Source organism: Channa argus, chromosome 18, assembly GCF_033026475.1.
Source record: "Channa argus isolate prfri chromosome 18, Channa argus male v1.0, whole genome shotgun sequence".
In the NCBI taxonomy this organism is placed as follows: Eukaryota; Metazoa; Chordata; class Actinopteri; order Anabantiformes; family Channidae; genus Channa; species Channa argus.
The window spans coordinates 2,741,162-2,767,272 of NC_090214.1; the positions used below are offsets into that span (position 1 = coordinate 2,741,162).

A 26,111-nucleotide genomic window follows, 5' to 3' on the forward strand; every position below is an offset into this window, starting at 1 on the left:
AGTTTTTATGTTTTTCACTTTTCAATCACAAACTGCTGGTTGGCTCCTGCAAAAACAAACAAACAAACAAAAATCATATGATTATTAGTGTTTAACGATCAGAAAAGCATCATTACTGGTCGTGCATGCTTCAAAATGAACGTGAGGAAGATGAACTGCTTTAAAGAAGTGGCGTGTCAACATTAAACCATTTCCAAGATGATAAAAATCTAAAGAGAAGCAGGTACAAACACTTCACATAATTAACAAAAATGGATCGTGTGGGTTTCATGTCATGCTACAGTATGTTGCAGAGTTTAACCGCCGTGCACGCACAGACAGGCAGCACATTGTCTGTTTGCATGCCCGTCCATTCACCGCTGCTGTATCCCCCTGACACACCCATAAACCCAACTTCCTCAGGGGGTTACTGTATGCTCAGGGGGAAGTGAAACAAGCGGGCATGTCAGAATGCAAATAATAAGCCGTAATGAGTTTGCTGCTATCACACACTGTGTGAAAACATCTGGAGGTTCTGAAAAACCACACTTCAAAGACAGGTTTGTGTCATTACCGCTCAGCACAAAATAGTGAACTTGCATAGAACATTTATCATTTATCCAAAAAAAAAAAAAAAAAAAAAAAAAAACCATTAAGCAGTAAAATGAACGAGAAAATTATATTTAAAAACAAAACACTACAGCAGAATGTAGAGGTTTAAAAAGGATAGAAGATAATGGCTGATACGTGACAAGTGACACTGCGGTTTGAGTTTTTTTTAAATCCAGCAAACACAACATCATTTTAATAAAAAAAAAAAAAACGGTATTTTTGATGCAGAACTGCTGCCAGTAACAGTTCAGATTGTCGTTTCTTGAGGCAGACACACACCAGGCAAACGTTAAAGCTACAGTAAGCGCTCGGCGATACCAAGTACCAACACGATTACTAAACTGTTGTGCTTCTAGTATAAGCTGCTAGACAATAAAGCCCTCATCAATCCACTGCACAACTAAGCTGATGAGACACTTGTGGACACTGCAGGTCTGAACAGTAGTGGTTGACACTTGGGTCAAGGCGCAAATATCAAACACGTTTCAAATATTCTTTATGAGAACGAGTATTAGCAACTGGATCTTCAACAGAGCAGATTTTGGGATCGTCGCTCATGTAAAAACAGCTCCAAACCACAGACAGTTTCACTGCCTCCTACCAGCTTAACCACCGTGAGGTTTGCGCTCAACCACCATGAGGTTTACATGGTATCGGGTGCCGTGTCCGAGAAGTCTTCTGAGTACAAGTACACAAGGGACGTATCAGAGCAGATGCCCGACGCTGGTGTCGCGTCATCTCCATTTAAAGCACTAGTGGTGGAGAAGGCCGACTCCTCCGTTGCCTCATTGGCACTTGAACTCAACCGATGGCTTCAGCATGACAGGTGCCAGTCGTTTGTATTAATCCTTCAAAGAGTCAAAGTGGGACCAGTTTTTGGTGAAGTCGTCGGCTCTTGTTTGCAGCACTACAGATTTTTTCCTTCATTTTTTTTTTTTTTGAAAACCTGATGTGGAGTCACACAGAGTCCATGAACAACTAACTGATGACAAGCACAGTTCAACCTCATGCTAGTGATGTGTGGGTTGCGAGTTCCACTTTCTGATGAATTGCGGAGCTGCACCCAACACTGCCTTCACATGCACATTTTCTGAGTCTGCACCAGAGTCTGGCTGACCTTTTACAGCAGCCACCAGTTTGTCTACATTACAAATACATTTTAAAACATGCAAGCACTAAAATGACAAGACCACAAACAAACCACAAGGTAAACGAAGCTTCTAAGAAGATTGTGAAATCTGCAAGTGTCAGTTTAAAAAATAAAAAAAATTTGCAAAGTTTGGAAAATCCATTCTTACCAGCTCATCCACTGTCACCATGTTCTCAGATCTCAACAACCACCTTGGTGTGTTTGCACGTTATCATAGCAGACACGCAAAACATTACGTTGCAATAAATCTTCCCTCAAGGCACCTTGGCAAGAGCCGGATGAGTTTCAGACCATGTTAAAACACCAGTGAAAACTTTAAGCCTTAACCCTGACTACAAACAGTCCATTTAACCTCATCTAACCTCTCACTCATCCGTTTTATTACAACAGAACACAAACAGTTGTCCTGGGAGGATTGTGATATTTGGATTGTTAACACAGCTCCTGTGTACATCTTGAAACACACTAAAAGAGCACAACCAAGTGGCACAATGTCTGTTGTAGTATCAAATGGACATGTGCAGGACGTCTGCTGCATGCAGTGTGCGTGTGCGCCATGTGACCCGTGTCTCACTCCTGAAGTGGAGCTTAAAAGCTTGGGTCGCCGAGTTAACTGGATGTTCACACACGCTGGGACAAACGCACACAAACGCAGCCACGCTCGGCAGGTTTTCCTGGCAGCTTTCCACCGTCATCATCGCAGCAGGCTGATGACAGAAAAAGGCGTGCTGGCTTTCAGGAGGTGCCAGCCCTCGGGCGCACAGGGTGAACTGGAGAATGAAATTGGGATTCGTGAAGACGTAAGCAGATGACGAAGGCGAGTTCTCCGAACAAAAGGAAGAAAACTAATGCGGCGCTTCCTTCACAGCAACACAGTCCATCAAAGCCGCTCTTTGGCTTTATCTTCCCGATCTTTTAACTGAATCATCATTCTAAAAACATATTAAGATGGGTATTAGATATGACAAGGGAGCCAACAAGCTTTTCTTATTCATCATCATCATATACACAAAGTCCATAGTACTCCTGTAAAAGTACAAGTATTTGCCTGTAAAAGTACCCCACTACTGGATGAAGTCCCCAGATTTTAATTAACAGAACAAATATCACATTCCTGCATCCAAACCTTAAAAAAAGAAAGTACTGGTTAAAAGTAAAAATGTATTAGCTGGAAAATACTTAAAAGTTCTAGGAGTAAAAGTGCTCAGAAAGCAGAATGGCTCATTTCATGTGAACAAATATTATTTTTATTAGACTTATTGATTACAATTATGAATTGATTTTTTTGTTCAGTTTAATGCAGCTGGAGAAAATTGTATTTAATAAGCCTATACTGCATTTAGATGATCAGATTATGTAAATAGTACGGTACAGTTCTTAAATAATTGTAGAGGAGTAAAAGTACAAACTTTGCCTGTGACATGTAGTGTAGTTGTATAAAAGGACGGAATCATAAACTCAAAGCAAAAAAAAAAACAAAAAAAAAAACTGCAAAACATAACAAACCTTTACTGGAATAAAAGTACAATATAATAGAATTACTCCAGTATAGTACTCAAGTATAATATAGTTGAAGTACATGTACTGAGTTGAAATGTAGCTGCGGTGGAAAGACATTGACACCAACCACAGACATTTGTTTTATTGGTGTGATCAACACACAAAACTGTAAATGCTGTCAATGTAAAGAATAAAACAGATTTATGAGACATGTTTTAGGGTTGATCTGTTGGCAGACGTCACTTATCTAATTAGCTAGACTCATTTCACTTATGCTTTAATAAAACACAATATGCCATTTATGCAAAATGCATTTCCTAGTTTTTTAGATGTTATTAGGTCATGTTCACTTAGATTCTGACAAAAATGTTGTTTAAGTTGGGAGGAAGTAAATATCCAGCTCAAATATTTTGGGCCCAAATTGGTGTCACAGAGAAATGGCAACTCGTGAAAGGCCAAGAATACAACCTGCCTGTGTTTCAGACAGAGCTGAAGCTGAAGCATCCCCAACATGCTACGCGAGTAGAATTTGGGCACAGATGGATCACTGAACAGGCCAGCTGGGCACAGGCCCAGGTCAAGGGCCCTGTGGCTCAGAGAACCTCTGAATTTACTGTTTACATTTTTTGTTTGAAAGAGCTCAGTTCAAAGACACAAAATGCCCAGTCAGCAGATGCCAAAGGACTTTAACATAATAAATAAGCACCTGAAACTATCCAAAAGATCTGCAAAATGACCAAAACACAGAGGAAACACAGTGACTGGAAAGTGACATAAAATGGCCAGAATTAGACATGAAATGACCACAAACAAACACAAAACAAATGTTAAATTACAAGAGACAGACTCAAACCAACCATAAAGAATGTTCAGTCCACGGGACTTAGGGGGCGTTTCCTCTGTGCCACAAAGCACAACTGAAAACAATAAAATAAAAAAAAGACAAAAGAAACTGCTCCTTCATCACTACGGGCATACGCCTCGTTTTTATCATTTTATTAAGTCCATCACTGTTCTGGTTTTACACCTTTGTTCTTGCAGAGCAAACCATATGACGGTTTCGCTTTTTGGTCACTGAGAAGCTTTAAACAATCAAGTGACAAATCCTGAAACTGAGCGATGGATCATTAATGACAATAATGGCTGCAGCTCGATTCAGCCGCCCTGGGTCTTTTCTCCTCCTCCTGCTGCTGTTATTTTCCACTGCTCGTGTTCGACAGTGGAAATGTATGAATATGATTTGACAGCTTCAGACATTAAGCCATAATTGATGTGTTTTGCCACAACAAACCAAACGCTTTGATTAACGGGAGCAACGGGACAGGATCAAAATCAGTGCGCGGCGAGCAGCAGCATGCCGGCCTGAGAGCATTACAGGAATATCTAGAGTCTGAGTCACGCTGCCTTTGAGCCTGCATCACTTCAGCAAAACAGCAAAGGATCAACACAGTTTAAATTTAGAGCGCTCACAGACAAGCACACTCAGCATGTTGTAGTAAAAGGGAATTTTAGGCCAAATGTAGATGAGAGATTGCGTAAAGAGATAAAAGTTCGCATGTGGGTGTATGTGTTGGTTGTATCTGTAGGTGTGACTTAATGCATGGTTTGATCAGGTCCAGGATGACAGCAAATCCCCACCCAACTCACCCTCCACACACCCACCCCTCACAAACCTCCCTGCTATTTATAGGCAGTGTAAAACAGAAGGGCTCCAAAAATAAAAGAATGAACTTTTTACCCTGAACAACAATACGACCGGTTTCTGGTTCTCAGACAGAGAGAACGACTGTTCAACAGAGGAAAAGATGGAAATCAGCCATCTCACGCAATCCTCAGCTGCTCCCTGTCTTTCTCTCCGCTTTGCCAATTATTTTCCAACATGCTTAACCTCAAAGAGGAAGAGTCTGGCTGTGTGATTGTGTGCGCCTGTCAGTGGCGAACAAAGTGTTCGGATCTGTTTTTAAATGTATGTAGGGAAAAACAGAACAGGCCACGATGCCACGAAATAAAATCTAGATTTTTCCAGGATTCTGAATGATTCACGACTGTAAAACAAAACTTGATTTACAGCCTAAAGGAATACATTTCAACTTGATGCTATTTTGTAGTAGCTGGTGTTGTACATGCAATTTCAATTAAAAAAAAATATATATATCACTTGCGAGGCGAAAAAATTCATCACCGAATCACATTCATAATCAGCCGCACAGTCATTAAGTGTGTGCCAACAGCTGATGTTACCGTTATAACCCCAGAGAAATGTGCGTCCTGGTGACTAATACCTGGAGCGACCAGTGGAGTGGATTGGTTTGACGACCACTTGTTTAAGCAACAAATATTGCATATTGTAGCTTTAGGTACAGTACTTGTGTAAATGTACTTTCCACCGCTGAGCCTGTGTTGTACATGTTATGTGTCACAGTGTATCTACATAGTTGGGGAACAGCTAATGGGTGACATGTGGCAATGCACTTGTATTCCTTGGCAAGACACTCTGCATGTCCGTGTCAGACAACCGGGGGCAGAGGGGGTTGGTGGAGGTTTAGTGGTGAGGGAGTAGGGGGAAAGGGGCTCGGCTACATGTGGCTGACAGACAGGAGGTGGATGGACAGCTGTGAACGGTCTCCAAGTAATTCACTCTATCACTGCCCTCACTGTACAGGGGAGTTTCAGGAAGTCTGGTGTGAAGTTGTTTTTAGATCTACCTGGAACTCAACCCTAGATTGATGTAAAAATAACAAATAGGAATGGAGAGTTGGCAAAACCAACCTTTTTCTAACAAACCCAAATTCTTTTTAAATGGCTTTGAACAAACAGCTCAGCATTTTTCGAGCTGGTCTTAGTACAAAACTAAGGTGCCTTCATGCACAGGACACTATCGCCGTTTCTGCTTTGCATAGAGATTGCGAACGTTTGGACACAGAACGTGACGATGTGTGCAAATTGCACTGCAATGCTCAGCGGAGACCCACTCAGACAAATCAAATTGATACCTTTCAAAGTTAGAGTAAACTTCAGAGACAATTTATCCTTAGGGTTCACCGGCAAGGAGCTCACTGCTGAGATTGTAAGGAAACCTTCTGTCCCTATTCTAATTTTTATTATTGAAAGCTGAAAAACCACAAAAAGTCCAAATTTGGGTATTCAGGGTTTTTGTTGTTTTCAGGGGTTTTAAAGGCCTATCAAAATATTCCCGATTACTAGTGAAGCACAGAGCCCATACTGCAGTATTTAGGACAGTCCCAACCACAGAGAAGTATCACCTATTCTGCTACGTTTTAAATCAGCGTCATTTAATGATCCACTGTCCACAGTAAGAGACTAACAACTAACAACTCAGAATCAAGAACAAAACGGTTTAACTTAAGGTGGTCTGCAAGACAAAAGTAGTTTCTAAGCCAGTGGCTCACGTTAGCGGAGCAGAGCACCGAGCTGCAGCCAACACAAACAAGACCAGCTGACCAGCCCATACTGCAGCACTTTCAAATCTCCCAACCAGCTCTGGCGGAGTCTCAAAAGCAGACGGTGCTCTCAATAGTAATTATGCAGCTAATGCAGCTTTGGGTGATCTGGCTCAAACAGCCATTCAAGATTCAAAGATCTTGACACGTGGAGCTGCCTCAGGACGTCTTGTAAACTCATTTCCACTTATGTCAGTTACTGTCGCTGCCATTAAGTTGAATTTCACAGCAATTCAACATTCAGACGACCAAAGACAGATTACAAATGAATGACGTAAAGAACAATATAGAGTAAATCAATAAAAACACGAATGCCTAGTCCTGGGGCCCAACTTGAAATGAGCTGACAAGTAAAAACTTTAGTTTAATGGCCCTTGGAATTTCGGTTTATCTCTCGATTCCATGGAGTACAAGCACAAAGAGGCAACACTTTGTACATCTGCAGAGATGTAAAACGTGTTTGGAGGAACTTATCAATGTGACATTTTCTTCCATTTCTTTCCAAAGTTACTACTTAGGCAGCAGACTAACTCCTACTTTTGTTTATTGTAAGAAAAGTCCTTTTTTTCCCTCTCTCCATTCTTTAGGAGTTTCTTTTCTGTAATCACAGCACACGAACGCTTAATGACTGTGGCCGACGATTTTTTTAAAATGGGACACTTCACTTTCAAAAACAGTCGCAATTGCATTAACTTCGTAAATGTAAAGTAAATACACCAAATGATCAGAGCAGAGCTGCAACTAACATTTTTACAATCAATTAATTTCTTTCCTACTTTCTTGATTAATCAATTTATTGCATAGAAAATGTCAAAAAGAAAAACAATTTCTTAGATCGCTGAAGGCTTTTTTTAAACTAACAGATTAAAATCCACAAGTTTTTATCTTTTTATCACAAGATAAAGAAATAAACCTTTACATACGCGAAGCTAAAAACTTCATGAACTTTACATTTCTACTGTTTATTAAAATAGTTGCCACTCAAAAAGGTTTTTGCTGACTGTTGCGGTTCTGAATAGAAACAGCAAGTTTACTGTAATGATTAATCAGTCTCAAGAGACTTACAAACCTCTGCGAGTTGAGCCGGACTTCCAAGTAAAACCAGCCGTTGCCCAAAAGATGGGAAATCAATCGACACATGTATCACATGGCAACAAAGTTCAAAGTGTCTCATCAACTGTAAAGAAAACATATACAGACCAAATTACTGGTCAGATCTTTTTTTAAAGGTCTGAGAAACCTGATCTAATGCATGTGGTTTGGTGTGGGACACCCCTCTATAAGCAGGGAATGAGTCACTTTGTGGCACAAGACACCACATGCTCAGCAGAAGTGACTGATATCACACCGGCATGTGCAGCGTCTCCACTGGACGCAGACCATCTCTTTAGGCAAAATCTGCTCAAGTGAAAACCAGGGGAAAATCTGTCACGAAAGCCATTACACTGGTACTGTCACACAAAGAGTGCACGTGCAGCTAAAACTACAGAGAGGTGATGAATGAAAGGGGGGGAAGTAAATACATGGATGAAGCAGTGCAGATGCCTCCACACAGGTGTAGTGTGTGGTCCCACTGTGCGATTACCTCCACAGTTCCCTGGTCTCAACCTACAGGTTAGACAGTCCTCTTCCATTACGGGCCTAAACACCATATGATGGAGTGTCTTTCTGAAGAACCATGACACATCCCTCCAGCGGACTCCCAGTGATTGGTACCACATGGAGGCCCAACACCCAACCGGGACCCTTCATGCTGGGTTTTCCTTTAGTTGCTCACCCGTCCGTACACTTAAATCCGGAAAATGAGTCCGACTGGGACCCGTTTTGATTAAAAAACGCTTAAGAACAGAAAAGCTTTTTGTTTAGGGAACATCACTTACAAGCTCGTGCACATTAACAGGGGGCTCGGTAACCGGTTAAAGACCGAAGCCATCGTAGCATTGTCCCGTCACAGAAGTTTCCCACTTAGTCGTTGTCCTATGCTAAGGGTTGAGAATAAAATCCAGAAAGTGGAGCTAAAAGCCTCGTCATTACTCCCTAAAGCTAAAATAACATGCTTTGTGTTTCGTGTAACCAACAGACAAACACAGGAAGATGTGGAGCGTGGAATCATCAGGAAACATTCACATTTGTGAAGCGTCTGGACTGAAAAGCAAAGAAATCACGAAGTGTTGTCCTGTGTGAAAGGCCTGTGGACACGATGTGTCTCACATCAAGAACAGTCCCTTCACTTTCTTACCAAGTGTTGCTTTCAGTCCTCATGCGGCACCGCGGTCCGTGACAGAAAAGTTCCCGATTGTTGCCACAAGTCTCTGCCCGGAGTTTTTTTTTTTTTGGGGGGGGGGGGGAGAGGGGGCGTCCGCACAAAGCTGTAGCTCCCGGCCACAGCGACACTGACACCGAGGCTGGAAATAAGTTTGTCCAGAACGAAACCCCGAGAGGCGTTTCAGCTTCTCCTCTGAGGAGAAGAAGAGCTTCTCCCGCTTCGGCTTGTTTCCTGTTGTTTACCAGCCTAACCGCGTGTCACGCCCGCACGCCCCGCATCACACACACACACAGAGAGAGAGAGACGGGAAACACACGCCTACCTCTCCGTTCACTCCCGCATGTCTTCCGTGACTTTCCCTGCGTCCGTCCGTCCGTCCGTCCCTCTGTCTGTGTGTGTGCCCGCGTCTCCGTCCAGCGGTTCATTCCATCAGCGAGTCTCCTCCTGGAGCACGCGCTTCTCCGGCTGCCAACGAGCACCTGGACGTCAGGAGGCGGCAACATCACATCCACACGCACGCACGCACACACAAACACATAGACATCAGAGTGCAAATAAAAATAAAACAAGACCAATGACACGACGTACTGCCGATGCACGTTATGTATTTTATTTAATTCATATTTTCAACAGATCTAAAATCTAAACTGAGAACACACTTTAATGTTTGTGTGTGTGTGTGTCTGTGTGTGTCTGTGTGTGTGTGTTGGTGCATTACCGCCTCACAGCGGAAACTACTGAAGGTGCATCTTTATTTCCACCTGTGTTCATCCCTCAGTAAAGTGGGCAGAGCTGCTAAATTTTAAAGGCGCTTACTCCACTATATTTTCTGGGGGAAATACCTTATTTTTAATACACTATTTGAATAGTCCAGTTACTTTTCAGATGTTAATATCCGCTTCACCAAGTGTTTACAGTAGAAACCAGAATGCAACAACATGTCATTTGTCATAATTGTCACCTTTGAAGGTTTGCTGAATAAATCTAAGCTTCACATTTTTTATCAACAGCATCACATTCAAGGTGTTTTAAAGGTTAATTACCGTGTGTTTAATTAGTGGAGTTCTTGCACTTTTAAAGTAAATCTGAGTACTTCAATTTGACTAAAGAATATGAAGTGGTACTTAAGTAATGTGCTAGTTGTGTCTGGTTTCATGGTTCTTCAACTCACCCATCAAACAAAAATTTTAAAAAGCGAAAATATTTGTAGCTGAAAGACGGCATATGTGGTGGAAAACTATTCCTAATAATGTCATTAATTCGAAAATTGTGGGCCCCAACACTTATGTAACATCACAAATGTCAAAATACTTGGAATCCACTGATTTAATAACATATTGTATTTTACAAGCTTATAGATTGTAGCTTATAGCTTTTTACAGTACATTTTACAGAATGTTATTGTCGAAATCACAACCTGCAAAGCAGCTAAAATTGTCAAGAATTTCTGAAAATTAGCCACATAAAAGGTATACAAGTACTTTGAAATTGTAAAATATTATTTGACTATAGTACCTTTATGATAAGTACAGCAGCTTAGCAACAAAGAACGCAGTGCAGTCCTGTGCTGCCATATGATGCTCAACATCTTTTCAGGAGAATAAAGACTAATATGGATCCTAAGTTTATTTTTGTCTTACTGTGGGAAGAGCTTTCTGATACTCATAAAGCACCTGAGAGAAACCTAATATTTCCAACATCTGGTATCTCATCTGCTACACAGTGGCTTGACTGTAAAAATAAAATGGGACACTTCAGCATGTCTTTGTTTCCCCTTTGACTGAAACAGAGACAGTTTGGCATTTGACCTGAAATCATACAACAGTTTTAAGTAAATATAAGCCGACATCTCACTTCAATAAAGCAATAAGGACTCTGATCACAGTTCAAAGTAATTATTCATAAAATCATCTTTAGTTTCCCAAAGATGTTATTTTTTAAAGCACAGTTTATGCTGTCCAACATTTTTTTTCATGTGTTATCAGAAGAAAAGTGGAGCATCCTGTAATCAGTCTATCGGTTTCTATTTTACTGAAGTGACACTTGCATGTCCGACAGAGATTAAGGAAGATGAAGGAAGAGGAGGAAGTAGCAGATGCAAAAAAACAAAGAACAAGCAAAGACGAAAAATCCCAAGTTGAGCAACTCTTGTACATTTTCCCAATGAAGACCTGTGACGGGTGAAACTGTATGTGGTTTTGTGGAAAATGTGAAGTAACAAAGATAATCACCAAATATGGGTTTAGAATTCAGATTCAGTGGACAGTTGTCTACATTTTCCCTGAAGGAAATACAGCTCAAAATCCAATTAACTACACAGCAGAAACACAGTGACGTGATGATTAATTTGAAGTTTAATTTTCAGTCTCCACCTGATGAACATCAGTCCAATATTCACTCTCTTTTAGCTCTGTTTTGGGTCTCTACCAACATTAAGTTATTATTTATCATTAATAAATATGCAAAGAATGCAATGTGGAAACAACAATAGTGAAAGATCCGTCCATTCTCTGCCTTTGGAGTCTAAAAAAACAGACATTCACATGCAATTCAACCTTCAGGAAAAGCTAACAAATGATCCTCAAGGCAAGATTTTTAATATGTTTGCATTCATTTCAATGATTAATTTCAAAAAGAGGAAGCTGATGTGCTTTTTGTTCCCCAATATTACAGTGTTCTGTTATTGTTAAAATTAAAATGTATGGTTCGTGTCATAGGAAGAAAAAATACATTATTAAGTACACAATCTAATACAATCTATGCAGCAGCTCTGCAATGAATTCCACTTTTACTACACTATAACTTCTCAGTTTTTAGGCTGAAACTTTCAGAATGCTGATAATGCAACTCTCTGTTTATTATTGAAGTGGGTAGTGGAGTCGTACTGGTGTCCATTATGAGAGGTGGTTCTAATGTTTTGGCACCCTCGTTGATTTTAAATATGGTGGCCAACTCGTGAGAAGTTATGGTGTTAAAAGCCGAATTAATTTGAATTTTACCCAATTTGAACACAGCAAATACGCATAGCACAGTTTTACACACACACACAAACATACACAGATACCTGCGGGAGGCTAAAGTCACATTAATTATGACATATACTGAAGATACCAACAGGCAGCTGGGTACGTAGTAAAAAACAAGATGTGTAAAGTAAATTGTTAGCAAAACAAGCTAAAAATCTAGGATTCACAGAGCCAGATATGGTTATATAGTTATGTCTACAGATGGTGCCAACTTATGCAGCACTTCGACTTCAACATTAGAATCACTTTTTTTTTTTAAAGTTGACATTATAATTTTCAAAGCAAATCTTCTAAAAGATCCAGGTACGAAAAAGCATTCGGATTTACTGGTGCACGGACGTCATAAATTAAGAGCATACAATTCCAACTCAAAACTAAATCCCACCGAGAAGCACAAGCTACTGTCTGAAAGACAAACAAGCCTACAAGTAATTCCTCCTGTTGGCAACGGCCCAAAGAGGAGCAATTTAAAGTTGCCCTAATTCATTTTTTTTATTTTATTTATTATTATTTTAAGGTGACAAATGTCGCAAACTCTGCCGTTCTCCTCACTTCCACAGAGGGTTTCAGTGTCTTTCAGCTCCCTGTTTTGACTTTACGACCCACAACCTCGGTGCTGTGATTCAGCCTCATAGCTCAGTATAGAGTCACAACTGTTTTCACTGAAAACACTGATAAAAAGAACTAGAATGATAAATGCTCAGGGCGGCATTTAGAAACATTATGCTCAAAGCAGGAGCCTGGTGTTTCTAGGAACCAAGAGGTGTTTTAAATAAGAAAAATCAATTACATTAGTACAAACTGCTTTACCAGTGAAACCAATGAAGTACAGAAATTATTTAGGTTATAAAAGATTTTACAGGCACAGACTCTGTGTCCCAGTGTCGAACTGCCTCTGCGAATAATACAAACTTTATTTCAAAAAATAAAAAGCACCTGTAATTTCCCTCATATCCAAGTTAATCCAGCTGGCCAGCAGATGTCGACATTTTTGACTGTCCCAAATCCGTGAAAGGTGTTTCGACAAAATAGCTTCATACTGATACGGTGCATTAGAAAGTTTAATTTCCTCCTTTAGCTCATTACAGATAAATGCAAGGCCAAAAATGTCCTATACAAACAGGCTCCCTATTAAATCTAGTTTATTCTTCAACTGTTGAGTATCCTGCTAATAACTAAATTAAATTTAAGCAAACACATTTATGTTATATCTTTATCTTAGAAAAGTAGAATTGATAATCCAGTAATTATTAGATTCTAATAATAAACATACTGTCCAATTCTGTGTAGTGCAAAAAAAGTGGAACATCTTCCACTTAAAAATATTTTTCTTGGCAGCTGTTTGTTACCAAGTACATAGGTAAAACAGAGCGAATACTAGATTTTTAAAGGGAGTGTTTCTTCTTCACTGTTGCCTTGGCCTCTACTTTATTAAGAAACGTGCCATGAGATGACTTTGCTGTGAACTGGTGCTACTGTATATAAATAAAGTTGAATTTTAAAACGTTAAAACTGATGCTAACATTCTGCAACCTTTGCTTTGCCCAATCTTTAGTTTGTTTACAGCTTGTTTCAGCTGCCACCAAGTGGTCATCGAAAGAAAAATGGAAACGATTTGTCCAGCTTTAACCTAATTCACAATTCTAAATTCAATTTCCAGACTGTTTGCTTCTTAACTATCGCGTTTTTTCTCCCAAAGATCTCCAACACATGCATCGTCCGTCACCACTTGCTCCTCTCGTTGCAGCTCACTCACCAGTGCTTTTTGTTCGCTCTTCACCTGGAAGGTTCCCCAGCAGCTCCAGCTGTGGGTTTGATCAGTCAATCCCTTGTATCAAACAAGAAAATGATTTCTGTTGAAAAAGGAAAGTAGAACGCAGCAGCGCTATTAAGCCAGACCAGCTGGCTTTGAAAGGGGGGGGACCCAAAACTGGGCTGCGTTTGAATCTGAGCTCTCCCTGCACTGATCAGAGGTAGTCTGCACCCATCGGACCCTGACGCTCAAACACCACCCTCTCTCTCTCTCCTGACAACGTACACACAAACACACATACAAACACACACACACACCCGTTTCTCTTTTACACACAAGCGTACACTCACACCCTGTGACCTCTTGTGTCCCAGCTTGCTGAGTGCATGTCTGTGGAGGAGTCCGGTCACCTGTCGTTGTCATTTGCAGTATATTTAGCTCTGAGGTGTCACTGAAGCCTGCGTGTGTGTGTTCGAGCATGCATGTGTGTGTGCGGGAGAGAAAAATGTGTTGCTGACACTCAGGGCCTCCATGGGCCTTGGTGTAAGAGCCCAGGATTACTGCTCCAAAGACCGTCGGCTCTACACATTACAGAGAGAGAGAGAAAGAGAGAGATCAAACCTGTGAGCATGTCCTAGATATCAGCACACCGAGCATCTGCTTGACGGGGGATTACTCTCAGCTGTCCCCTCCTGTCAGCTCGGAGCAGGAGGAGGAAACAAGACCAGCAGGCTTGGTCAACAGCGATGATCAATAAATCCATCGGATATTGGAGCACAAACAAGGCTGAGTCGCTAAAAAGCCAAAAAACAACACCCCTGCTGTAAAAAAAAAAAAGAAAATAAAAAAAGGGATAATACACTCGTGAGTCAAGTCATACAAAGCCACAATGTTACACTGACAGTGCTGTGCAGAAAAAGCAGCATTTCAGCAGCCTTATAAGACCCCTCTGCATTGTGAGAACCAGGCTTATTCCCTTTCTGGAGCTCCAGAGAACATTGATACCACTCTCGTGTTAACGATGAAGCCAAAAGCAGCAGCGAGTTAGTTGGGAAACAGTTAGCATTGCTCTTTCTGAAAATAATTTCTGCATCCCAGCTCCTCTGAAGCTCACTATTGTTATTGTGCATGAATCCAAGCGTGGAAATGACAGTTAGGCCGTCATCAGCCAAAAAATATAAGATACTGACTTTGTTTTTTCACTTGTCACAGTATTTCTATGAATGTAATAAAGATGTAACACGTAAGATGAGCTTTAAGTGTTTGCCGATTTTGGTACCATTGGACAGAACCATGATTCTTGTATTTCCATAAACACCTGATTTACTTAATCTGCTGAAAACACCTGATACAGATAATCAGCAGTGCATAAGTGGAACACAGGCAGACCAGGGGTCCTTGAGGATCAGGATTAAGAACCACCGTGATAGAAGACCACTGCATTTCTAAGAAACAGCAGTGTGGCTATTTTGCGTCTCTCCAGCCCTTAGAGAGCAGTGAGGACTCCATTACAGCTTAAATATGTAGAATAATGAGCTTCGAAGAGCTTGTTTTTTTTTTTTTATCTCGATTTCATCATCAACTGGTCCAAACTTAACATTTCTTACCTAATATGACTTCATGTTCACTTGTTTGTCTTGCAACAAGAAAACTAAAAGCCTAAAAACGCAAAGGCCACAAAACCCACTGTTTTCAAAAACAGCCTACTAGCAACCTTCATGATCTTCAGGTAGTGAGATCCTGGTGAACGCGAGGAAACAGTTGAATTAGGAAAAGTCACCAGAAAATAAAATTTGTGCACGACTTCTCTCTTATAATGCACAAAGACGAAAATGGCGCAAGACTGTTAGCATTTGGTCTAAAATGTTCCAATCTGTGACATTCACGTGTTTTCATTTCCCCTGCGGGGTTTGCATCCACCCTTTGCCTCCTACAGAAAAAGATCTATGCTGTTCTTTCACCGTACCGTCCCACAAAAAGAGCTGTTTAGACTCGTGTCCGCACCATTTAAACCTGAGGAAAAGAGGGGGGAGGAAATGAATAGAGGTGGGACGGCGAGGAAAAGGCTAACAGTGATTGTTTATACTTCACCCTGGCTTCAGGAAGCCAGCAAAACATGGAGATGAAATTAAATTATGGCACATTTACGCTGTCAGGGAAATCATTCTAGTTCTGGCCCATTTAGAGCCTGAAACAAAACAAACCAACAATCATCTGACTGAAGCCTCTGTCTCTTCTCCAATCCTCGCTTTCATCACTACCTTTCAGAGTTTTACTGGTCCGTAACTATAGATTCATTTTATTCCCTCTCGATGTCTAATAGTAATTCCCAAGGTGCAGCGGTTACAAAAAGTTCTCAATAAACATTTCAAACTACTTCATGGTTATATGTTTAAATGATTGAGCAGTTTGAGCGAGAGTATATCACCTCTGCTAGTATGTACAGTTGGTTTTTGAGATGTCAGAGGTTTTTTAAAAAGCATTGGTACTAGCAGAATTCACAGTGTTATCACGTTGCGTTTAAGGGTTAAGTTGGCATTTCCCTACATGCCATTTCATTTTCACTTTTTTATAATCTTTTTGACCATTTTTTCCTTCTAATAATGGAAGAGCATCAGTGCATCAGAACTCGCAGCTTAACATTTAATTAAAAGTGAATATTTTCAATGTGTTATGATTTAATATTTGGCTGCAACGAGCTTCAACATAATATAATGTGGTACTGGGAAAAAAAAGGGTCTGATAAATTGAAAATATTGCTTATTTTTGCAGATATATAGATTTCATCCTTCATGTTGTTTCTGTGTCTTTAGTGTGTATAAACTTAGCATTGTCGGAAGGGAGGCCATTGTTCTGCAAAGTCTCATACAAATGTTAAACAAATTATGGCCTGTGGATGTCTGCAGGACTTAAATCATCTTCAGACTTGCGTGTAATGTATAACTGTGCTTGTGTTTGCCGGTGTGAATCCATGCTTGCTGTCCGTGTAGGCAGATGGCGTAGGAGTTGGATGAGGTGTCACAGAAACATAAACAAGCAATGACAGAAGCAATAAGTTCACTGCGAAGAGAACCAGATGTGTGCAGAGAAAATGTTGTTACTGCAAGCACTGAGTCCTCAAACACTCTTCTTGTCCACCTCTTCTCTGGAAACGTTACACTTTTCTCGTCCTCATCTTTTGGGCCATTACAAAGTGAAAAACAGTGTTGTCACTGTATTTTAACTCCACCGCAGAAGTCCCTAAGTCCCTCAGCAATCTTTGATAGTGCGATTATTGTGTTCACACAAATAAAACGACGGTATCTTTAGGGTTCTGTTGTTTTGTCCAGCTAACTGAGTGTTGGAGAAGGTCCACTACGGTGTGGTGTGGGCTGGGTGAAGTTGGGATGTCCGAGAGATAAAGTTACTGTGAAAGCCATGAGCATGTGTAAACTAATCCACCCTCACCCAACTGCCAGGCATAGCCCACAATCCACAGCACGTCTCGAGGCATTCCCTCTTTATGGCTGTGTCTAACCAAGTAAAGTTTGCCACGTCTGTTCCCGGTAGCACTTAACTAGATTATCATCCTTTCTCTCTGCATATAGCTTTCTCGCCTTTTGGGTATTTGCAAGTGGGGTTATAGTTGTTAGTGTCCAGGCTCGGGACATGCGTGTGGGGATTCAAACCCATAGCCTTCTGCATCTCAACCCAATGCTCTACCGCTGATCCACCAGGCCCCAAGAGTATGCAACATATAACTGCTCCCATGATGTCTTTGATTTCTAAATTTAAAAAAGGTGCGGTTTGTAGGATTTAGCTGCATCTAACGGGGAGGTTGCAGGTTGCTTCACCAGAATAATCCCAGCCCTCTCTTCCTAAGCATCCACCAAGTGTATGAAATGCAAGAGTACCTCACTACCAAAATACGTATAGAGATCTGTTGTGAAGTACAGAAAACATAGAAATACTTCTTTTCAGCTGATACACGAATGAAAACGCAATTACAAATACCATAGATTTCATGCTTGCTAATAGATCAATCTAAATCTTACACACACTATCTTTAGAAGAGAAGAGTTGATGGAAGGAACAAGAGCTGAATTAAGGACAAAACATGAAAAAGAGATTAAATGTAAAAGTATAAGAAAAGTGAAATATGGGTTCATGCTTCGAAAAAGTGTTGCTGGTTAATCTGCGAATTGACCATTTTATCCCGATTTCTTATTTCCATCTTTAGTCTCTGTTTTAACATTAGCATTTAAATTTCTTTCTATGTATCTTGCCTCGGATGTTTAACTGTGTGTATGTGATTTAAACTCTTAATGTATAGTATGGATGTGCTGCCTAAGATGCCAGTCATTTTACAGAGTAGCTCCACTGGCGATGGCCATGCAGATTGCATTCATTCCTACAAGGAGGTTCAAAGATCATGGCCCACACCTGGACACTGGTGTCACACATATCCAGCTGACAAATCCTTAACAGTTTGGGTCTTTACGAACACAATCCTTTTCTGCCGGCATGATGTGATCATTTTTATTCTACATTTACAGTCTCCCCAGGCGAAAGATATTATAATAATCCGTGTTTCTATGTAAATGACGCAACACCATCACAGATCTGACCAAACCTGGCAGCAAACAGCCCCACACAGTCTTTCCACCCATGTTGCTTAGTCTCAGTAAGGGTCAGAGGGTAAGTGTTGTCACATGGTCGACATAACTTGCCTAATGACTGACAGGTGGACGCCAGCAAAATTCGGACTCTGGTTACAAATGGGACACTTCAGAGGTGCCCACTGTGCAAACATACGGACACATATATCTGGGACCAGTGGAGGAAGAATTACTCAAGTAAAATGTATAATATCCTAATGTTAAGTCTCTGTTAAAAGTAATTAGTATTTAAAATGATAAATGAGCTGTGAGAACCAAGGAGATGGTATTTGTTAGTCATCTGCGCGACCGAAGAACAACTGGGTTGAGTCAGTAGCTAAAAGTCAAGAGGAATGAATGGAAACGTTAGCATTTGCATTGAAAGAAAATAAAAAGGTGCAAACTCTCTTCATGGAAAACGGGGACTAGAGACAGACACACCGATGAATACTCCCAAGATTCAAGCCTCCACCGACTGAGACTGTGCATGCAGCTCAGCTGTTTCCCATATTCCTCACCAGTCCAAGCTTTTTGTGAGGGTAGCAAGTCTTCAAAAAAGTTCATATTAATGGTTGGCTAGAGTTTGCCAGAGGGCATGTAGGAGACTCTTTAGTCAATGGAAATAAGATTCCACAGTCTAATGATCTAAAGACTGAGCCTCTGGGTCATCGTGAAAACAAAATCATGCATCTCATTACAATAGACGCAAGATAGTAGACATGAGAACCTTTAGTCTGACAAAGGGTTCGGCTTCACAGTGCAGCATTACAAAGCAATAGGCAGCATAACGCAAAGACACTGGCTTATGATGCTGTTACTGGGTTTCTCTTGCGGTGGGGAGCATTTGCTGGCCATTTATTAATAAGATCTTTCCTGCACTCAACGTACCAATTACGGTTTTGAGAAAAAGTATACAAAAGCTTAAGAGTCAAAAGTACTTGAATGTAGAAAAGTAAAAGTGCACATCATCCTATTAGCCCATCTAAATCTGGATTATTAACCCCAACCAGAGAGCAATCAGACCCTGGTGAGATGTTTTTTTCAGATGTCTCATCAACACAGATGATTACCAGCAATACAAATGAGTATGTATGCAAAGTCATATAGCAGAAACCGCAGGGGGCGACTTTGAGGTTGTAACTGGGGAGGAACTGGGCTGGTTTATTTCTAGAACACGTGTTGCTCAGGTCCAGGGACCAACAGCTGAGCATGTGCCAGTACAAGGCCAAGCTGTGATGTCTGTCCTTGCAGATGCAGGTTGTGATAATGAACATCAATGCTGACCTTCAGCCTGAGTGCACACACACACACACACACACACACACTGCAACAAAATCCCTCTGTTGTGTTGGAGTATGTGCGCAAACAGACAACGCAGTTTCTCAGCCTTTTATTACAACATCACTTTCATTCCTCTCCCTCAGCAACCTCTATTACACAGGAGAAAACCACCGGGTCCTCTACTCTGTCATTGTGTGATTGGCTCAAGTTATTACCAAAGTAAACTGGGTTAGAAAACCGACGTCCTCTAAATCATCAGAGCAGCAGTCAGGGGCTGACAGAGATTAAAGTAAAGCAGGCAGTGTTTTCATTTGGCCAAGTCAAGAATACAGGCTTTCATCTAAATCAATATGTAAAGGTCTGTGGAAAGCCAAATGACAGAGAGCTGATGAGGATCCGCCTAAAGGGGTTTGTGGTCAGGTTCTGCATCTCGGTTCTGAGTACAGTATCATTTCAACACGTACTAAACATATTCATCATTACTCAATTTTCCACAGTCTCTTGTGGTTTTAAACATAAACTACTAAAGTGAAAAGTGTCTTTTATTATTTGATCATATTACATCATTTGTTGCTCTAAACAGAACACAATGTATTTATTAAATGCAAAGCTGATCTTCATTTTGGCACCAATTCCTACTGTAAATCAGAGCATTTGAATTAAAATACAAAGCTTGCAGCTTCTGTCTAACCACACATTTGTTCTTTTCTTAAGTATGAATCTCACTACAGAGCCTTGAAAGAACGAACAATATGTATTGACAATTATTTTCTGATCAGGAGTTTAGTCTCAGCTACACTGACACTTTACAGAACAATCATGAATAACTGACTCCCTCTGGTGGAAGGGGCATGCATAGACAATAAAACATCTCCCCCCAAAACCCCCACCCTGGAACGTTCAATGTCACTTTGCATAAGATCTTGGTTTACACAATTTTTAATATTACTCTAAATACACTGATAGTGATAAATGCCATTGGTGGAATGAATTACTGAACAGGCCTACAGAGTATGGATGATGCCTCTGCACAAAGAAAAGGCTCACAGTTAACACTGCCTGTTGTAATTTCAAAAGGTACAATACATAACTTTACTTTTTTCTTTTTTTTTTTTCCTTTTTTTATAGAAAATGCTCCAAAACTTCATATTGTGGAAGAGGTGCTGTAAACCCCCTCTTTTTTGAGCAAGACAATTAGAGAAATATTTTTTTTGTGTTTAAATAGAAGGAAGGTTTGCAACTTTTAATTTATAGCCATTTTAAATGGCTAAGAGCTAAGGGGCTGTGCACAGCTCGGCAAAGCGTAGCAGACGGTGGTAGACCAGTGTGAGGCAGAGCTAGAACAAGGGACTAATTTCAACTCTCATGCAAGTGCCAGTTTAAGTGTCTTTCTGTAGCTTAAATCTGTCACGCAAAACTAAAGAACCATCAGGGCATCTCTTATTTGACTATGAGAAGCAAGAGATGCAAAATGAGCATAAAGACATGTATGTCAGGCAGACACACAGAATGCTCTAAAAAGAGATGCGAAATGAGTAGAAATGTGGAAGAAAGGTAACGTTCCCCGAGACCGAAGTAAAACAAAGAAACAAAACGGGTTTAAATTCTCACGGCAATTTATCCAGCTGCAAATATTATACAAATATATTACAAACTGGACTCAAGTAGAAAGTAACCATTCATGTTTGATCAAAAATCTCTCTAATAAGGCCGTCTCGTGAATTATTGTGCAACTGATATTTGATGTACCTCCCTAAACGTTTTAGGAAAAATCTAATGCTGTGTGACACTAAATAGTTTGATTGTATAGAAAACCTTCCCAAATACAGCATATTTAGCCCCTTTATATTAATGCTTCTTTTTATGGAATAAAGACTTTGTAATAAATAAACAATGTAAGAAACGCTGGAAAACCAATTTATTTTGAACAAAATAAATACCACATTCACAAACATTCGCGTTATGTAAACGGCACTTACAATGCAACCAGTCAAAAATACTCATATACAGTTTGAAACGTGTTACTAAATATTGGAAATGCAGACTCAATTCTGGAATGAGCGATACATCTTTTCTTCTATTTGTCCTTTTTATTTTGATGAGAATGGGTGATAAGATTAATATTAAATCTTAAATAAAAAACTACCCAGACTAACATTAAATTTATCACAGGTCGAATTGGTCTTTCAAAGTCAATTTGCAACACAAGGCCTAGGAGCCTTGTAGCTATTAAAGACTGACATGGTATCAGCAGTTCCTGACAATTTACTCCATCACAGTGGTTGATGATGAACCTGTCAGACAGTCCAGTCTTTTTATTTTTATGAATCTAGTTTAAACCCCAGGGAAAAGGAACAGTTCCAGTCTTCATCAGACCCTTGAGAGAGAGCTGTGTCCATGTTTACCCTTACTCACCCTCGTGCACAAGTAAGATGCTCAGTAACTCAGATTCTCACAATATGGATGTCCAATCGAAAAGTTCTCAGCATCAGAAGGTTTCCTTATCAGGATTCTCCGGTCATGATTGCAAGGAACTCTTCCTGGTTTACTAAAGGGAAGTAAAAAAAAAAATAACTATTTTGCTTATTAATGTTCATTTTTTACGCTGAATACAGTGTGAGATATGCTAATCAGCAAACTGACCAAGCAGCTGTAGCCAAAACTCAGGATGACAGTTGGATGACAGTGTTTTACATCGAAGAAACCCTACGTGTGATCAAAATTGCAGTTCTGCTGTGTCTTGCAGGCAGGATGCAGTCAGGGACAAGCACAAACCGGTTCCAAAGCAATAATTTTATCTTTCACTGTGGTCTTCTTTCCACTGTTGATATGTGTTAACATGTATACTGTAGCTTCTTCGCTAATCTCCAAGAACGGTCTAAAACAAAAGCTGCATGTTCACAAAGATTCTAATTTGACATACACTATCTTAAAAACTGAGAAAGTTCTGGAGGTATCAGACAGCTGCTCCCTTAGGGGTCATTGAGGGAAGGTCACTGACCTATATATTCTTCATTATTTCTACGTGTTGACCATCGCTTATTGTCCGCACAGCTTCTTATTTTGCAGATTTGACATTTACATCAACAGAGATATTTATCCTATCTGCCTTTGCATTTGTAGAAATGAATGAATCACTGATCTCAGTTGTCATTTAGAAAATTCTACCAGAAAACTTAAACCACACTGTGGCTGTAAATGTGTAAAAATGCCATGGGGCTGGAAAAAAAAAAAGAAAAGATGATTTTATATAAATAATTAGGTTCGATTAAACAGCAGACACTAAACAGCGAAGAGCCAAATTACTAAGATCAGTGTGGAAAACATATCAGCTATGCAGATACTTATTCTTATTATACTTATTCTGTACAGACAGAGAAATCTGTGGTGTTTCTCTGCATGGAAAGGCTTGAGTTAACATTCAAGTGATGTTGTGGATCCAGAAAAGACTAAACTTACCATCTTAGTCACTTATTCCCTCATTACTGTGGTTGTTTGGGGATGATACACACATTTTACACACACAAGTCCACTAAACACACCTTACCTACACTCGCCAAATACTGCTTGGACTAAGCTGTGAGTTTGAAGCTTTAACCCCATTTGTCCACAGAGTGTTTGCCCAAAGACTACCACTGCTACTCTGAGTGGTCGATGTGTTATCCTAACAAATGTTAAAGCATGTTGTCTGATGTTTGATGATAAAATGAAAATGCAGTTATGAAGTCTACAACAACAAAATGTACAGTGTGCATTAATAAAAAGAGTGATGCAGAATTTAGTGGTTTTGGTTTTTATATGATTCACTAACAATAAACAATAAATGTAAGAAGTAATATCCAGATCATTTTTATAAATGTAAAGTAGAATATCATTGTGTCATGGCTGAATCTGTCGCACAATCTGTCCAAATTTCAGATATATAACAATAAAGCCTAAATGTAACCTTGCATTAGTATTATAAAGTGTTATATACAATAAACATAACATTATAAGAGAACATAGTGTGTTTGCAACATGACCAAAGGTCCACACTCTTTTGTCTCTTTCTACCAACAAAGTAACTAGAATATAGGAGAGCTCACTTACTTTCACCATCTCCATCAGTGTCGAACTCGTCGATCATGCTGCGCAGCTCCTCATCACTGACGTTTTCCCCAAGTTCTCGAGCTACTCGCCTCAGATTCCTCAGGCTGATCCTTCCTGATTCATCATCATCAAAGAGCTTAAAGGCCTTCATGATCTCCTCCTTTGGGTCTCGCTCCAAGATGCGATCAGTCACTGCGGAAAGATGTGAACACATTTAGGACTGTAGGCAGTGTAAAAATGCATTGATCATATCATTTTCTCGATTTATGCCTCCTGTTGTACCATCCACTGGCTCTCAGATTCCTTCACATTTATTCCAATAACTCTCTGCACAGAAATTTAGTTGAAAGTGAAGAGAAACTTACCTACTTCGTTAAAATCCTCAAATGTTATTTTGCCATTTCCCTCTCTGTCATAGTCTTTAAGAATTTTCAGAACATCCACTTTCTTCACTTCAAAGCCGAGTGCACGCATTGCCACCTGTTGGGATATTTTTTGTAGAATATATATTAAAAAAGTATATTCTCAAGTGATCAAAAAAGATAGAGCAGTTTATCTACATCACACCTTAAGCAGAATCAACTTTATTCTTTAGCACTGCTTACCTTTAGCTCGTGGTAGTCGATTTCTTTATCTTTGTCAGTGTCAAACAACTCGAAGGCTTCTTTGATTTCGTGTTTCTGATCCTCAGTGAGCTCTCTCCTCTTCTTGCGCTTAGTTTTGTCTGCTGCAAGTTCAGTTCTAGAAAGATACAATAGGAAGATATGAGATATTGCTGTCTGCTACACGCAACTATTAAAAAAATCTAAACAATAATCGCAACAACAACCAGGGAAGCTATCGATTTTTTAAGAGAGCAAAACACTATCTAACACAGACTGCTGCACAAGAGAAGCTTTACCTTATATTAAAGTCACGAGTTAACCTAACATGCATGTCTTTGGACTGTGGAGGGAAACTGGAGCAAGTCCAGCAAAGGGAGAAACTCTACGCAGCCTGCAGGTACATCGAACCAGCAACATTTTAGCTGTGAGGCGGCAGCGCCAACCACTCCACCACCATAAAGCCCAAGAATATCAATAAGAATATGTGGCCCTTTTAATCACTATGGAAGAACCATTTTAGTACACGCACTTATGAATGTGTTTATTAAAGCAAAAATCAAAACATACCAAAAAACCCTGGTAATTTCAGACTTCTCCATTCACACAATTTACAAAGTTTAGCTTAAGTGTATTTACAGATGTCAAACCAGGGCTTAATAAACATACACTGTAAGCTGTGCTTACACATTTGTTAAGCCTCCTAATAATTCAAATTACAATGGTGGCATTCAATTATATCGTTTTCTCGCTGCAGATCACACTAGACTATATTACGTCCAGACCAAAATCCGCTACAGACCGACTTGAACAATTTCAATCACATTAACCCAGAAACGCTCAAGTTTCATTCGCTCACATTTAAATATTTCAAAGCCTTTATGTTCTATTTAAGTACAAATGTACCTACCAAGTCGTGTCTAATATGGACGACATCAATCCAAAACTAATAGTGTAAATACTGTTTAAAACACAGATTCAGATTTGTAAAAAAACCGTTCTTCTATCCGTGGAGATGTTGGCAACGGAACTGTCATTTTACATTAGCTACATTTTCGGCAACAATTTGCGTTTAGGTCTCTCTCTCTCTCTCTCTCTCTCTCTCTCTCTCTCTCTCTCTCTATATATATATATATATATATATATATATATATATATATATATATATATATATATTAGTGCGAAATAGGAGGAAACCAGGCAGTTATCAAGTCAGTTATCAAGTCCCTTGTCTCCATGTGTTAACCATGTCAACTGCAACTTAGCGTTAGCTCACTATTTACATTAACCCCAAACATGCTAACGCTAGCTAGCCTAAATAAGCTAGCGTCAATATCCGTGGCTAGATATTTGATGCCTAAAAATGAACCGTGCCCGAGCAATAAACGGAGTAGGTGAAGGAGAATGTTTTACCTCAGTGAAAGACTCATTTCGGTGAACTTGGTGAGATACTAAAACAAACGTTAGCGTCGCTAAACAGAGACCCACCAACTCTTATCAACACAACAAATCCGTTTAACCGCGCTCACACTGAAGCGTCCCATTGGTCAGTGGTTGCCATGCAAGCAGTAAGGTCTTCTGTGATTGGCTTATTTGTTGCTATTCTGTATTTTTTGTTGAAACTTTATTAAAAAAACGTCTACGTTAAAAGTGACCCATCATTAATAGGATTAATAATTTTATTTGTTCCTTTTGTCCTTTTGATTCTAAGGAGATGCTAAAGTCACGAAAGAGGTGTTTTTGTGTGTGTGGTTA

General features: G+C 39.9%; 1 protein-coding gene across 1 annotated transcript; it reads right to left on the bottom strand.

Annotated features, from left to right (window-relative positions):
- Positions 1 to 10: 10 nt before the first annotated feature.
- cetn3 (centrin 3) lies at positions 11 to 25,906 on the bottom strand. Its single transcript, XM_067484125.1, has 7 exons — positions 25,770 to 25,906; positions 24,360 to 24,495; positions 24,120 to 24,234; positions 23,755 to 23,946; positions 13,751 to 22,213; positions 9,291 to 9,447; positions 11 to 46 (listed from the first exon to the last, which is right to left on the bottom strand). The coding sequence occupies exons 1-5, from the start codon at positions 25,784 to 25,786 to the stop codon at positions 22,170 to 22,172; spliced, it is 504 nt and encodes a 167-aa protein (XP_067340226.1). The 5' UTR covers positions 25,787 to 25,906; the 3' UTR covers positions 11 to 46; positions 9,291 to 9,447; positions 13,751 to 22,169.
- Between the last annotated feature and the right edge of the window lie 205 nt (positions 25,907 to 26,111).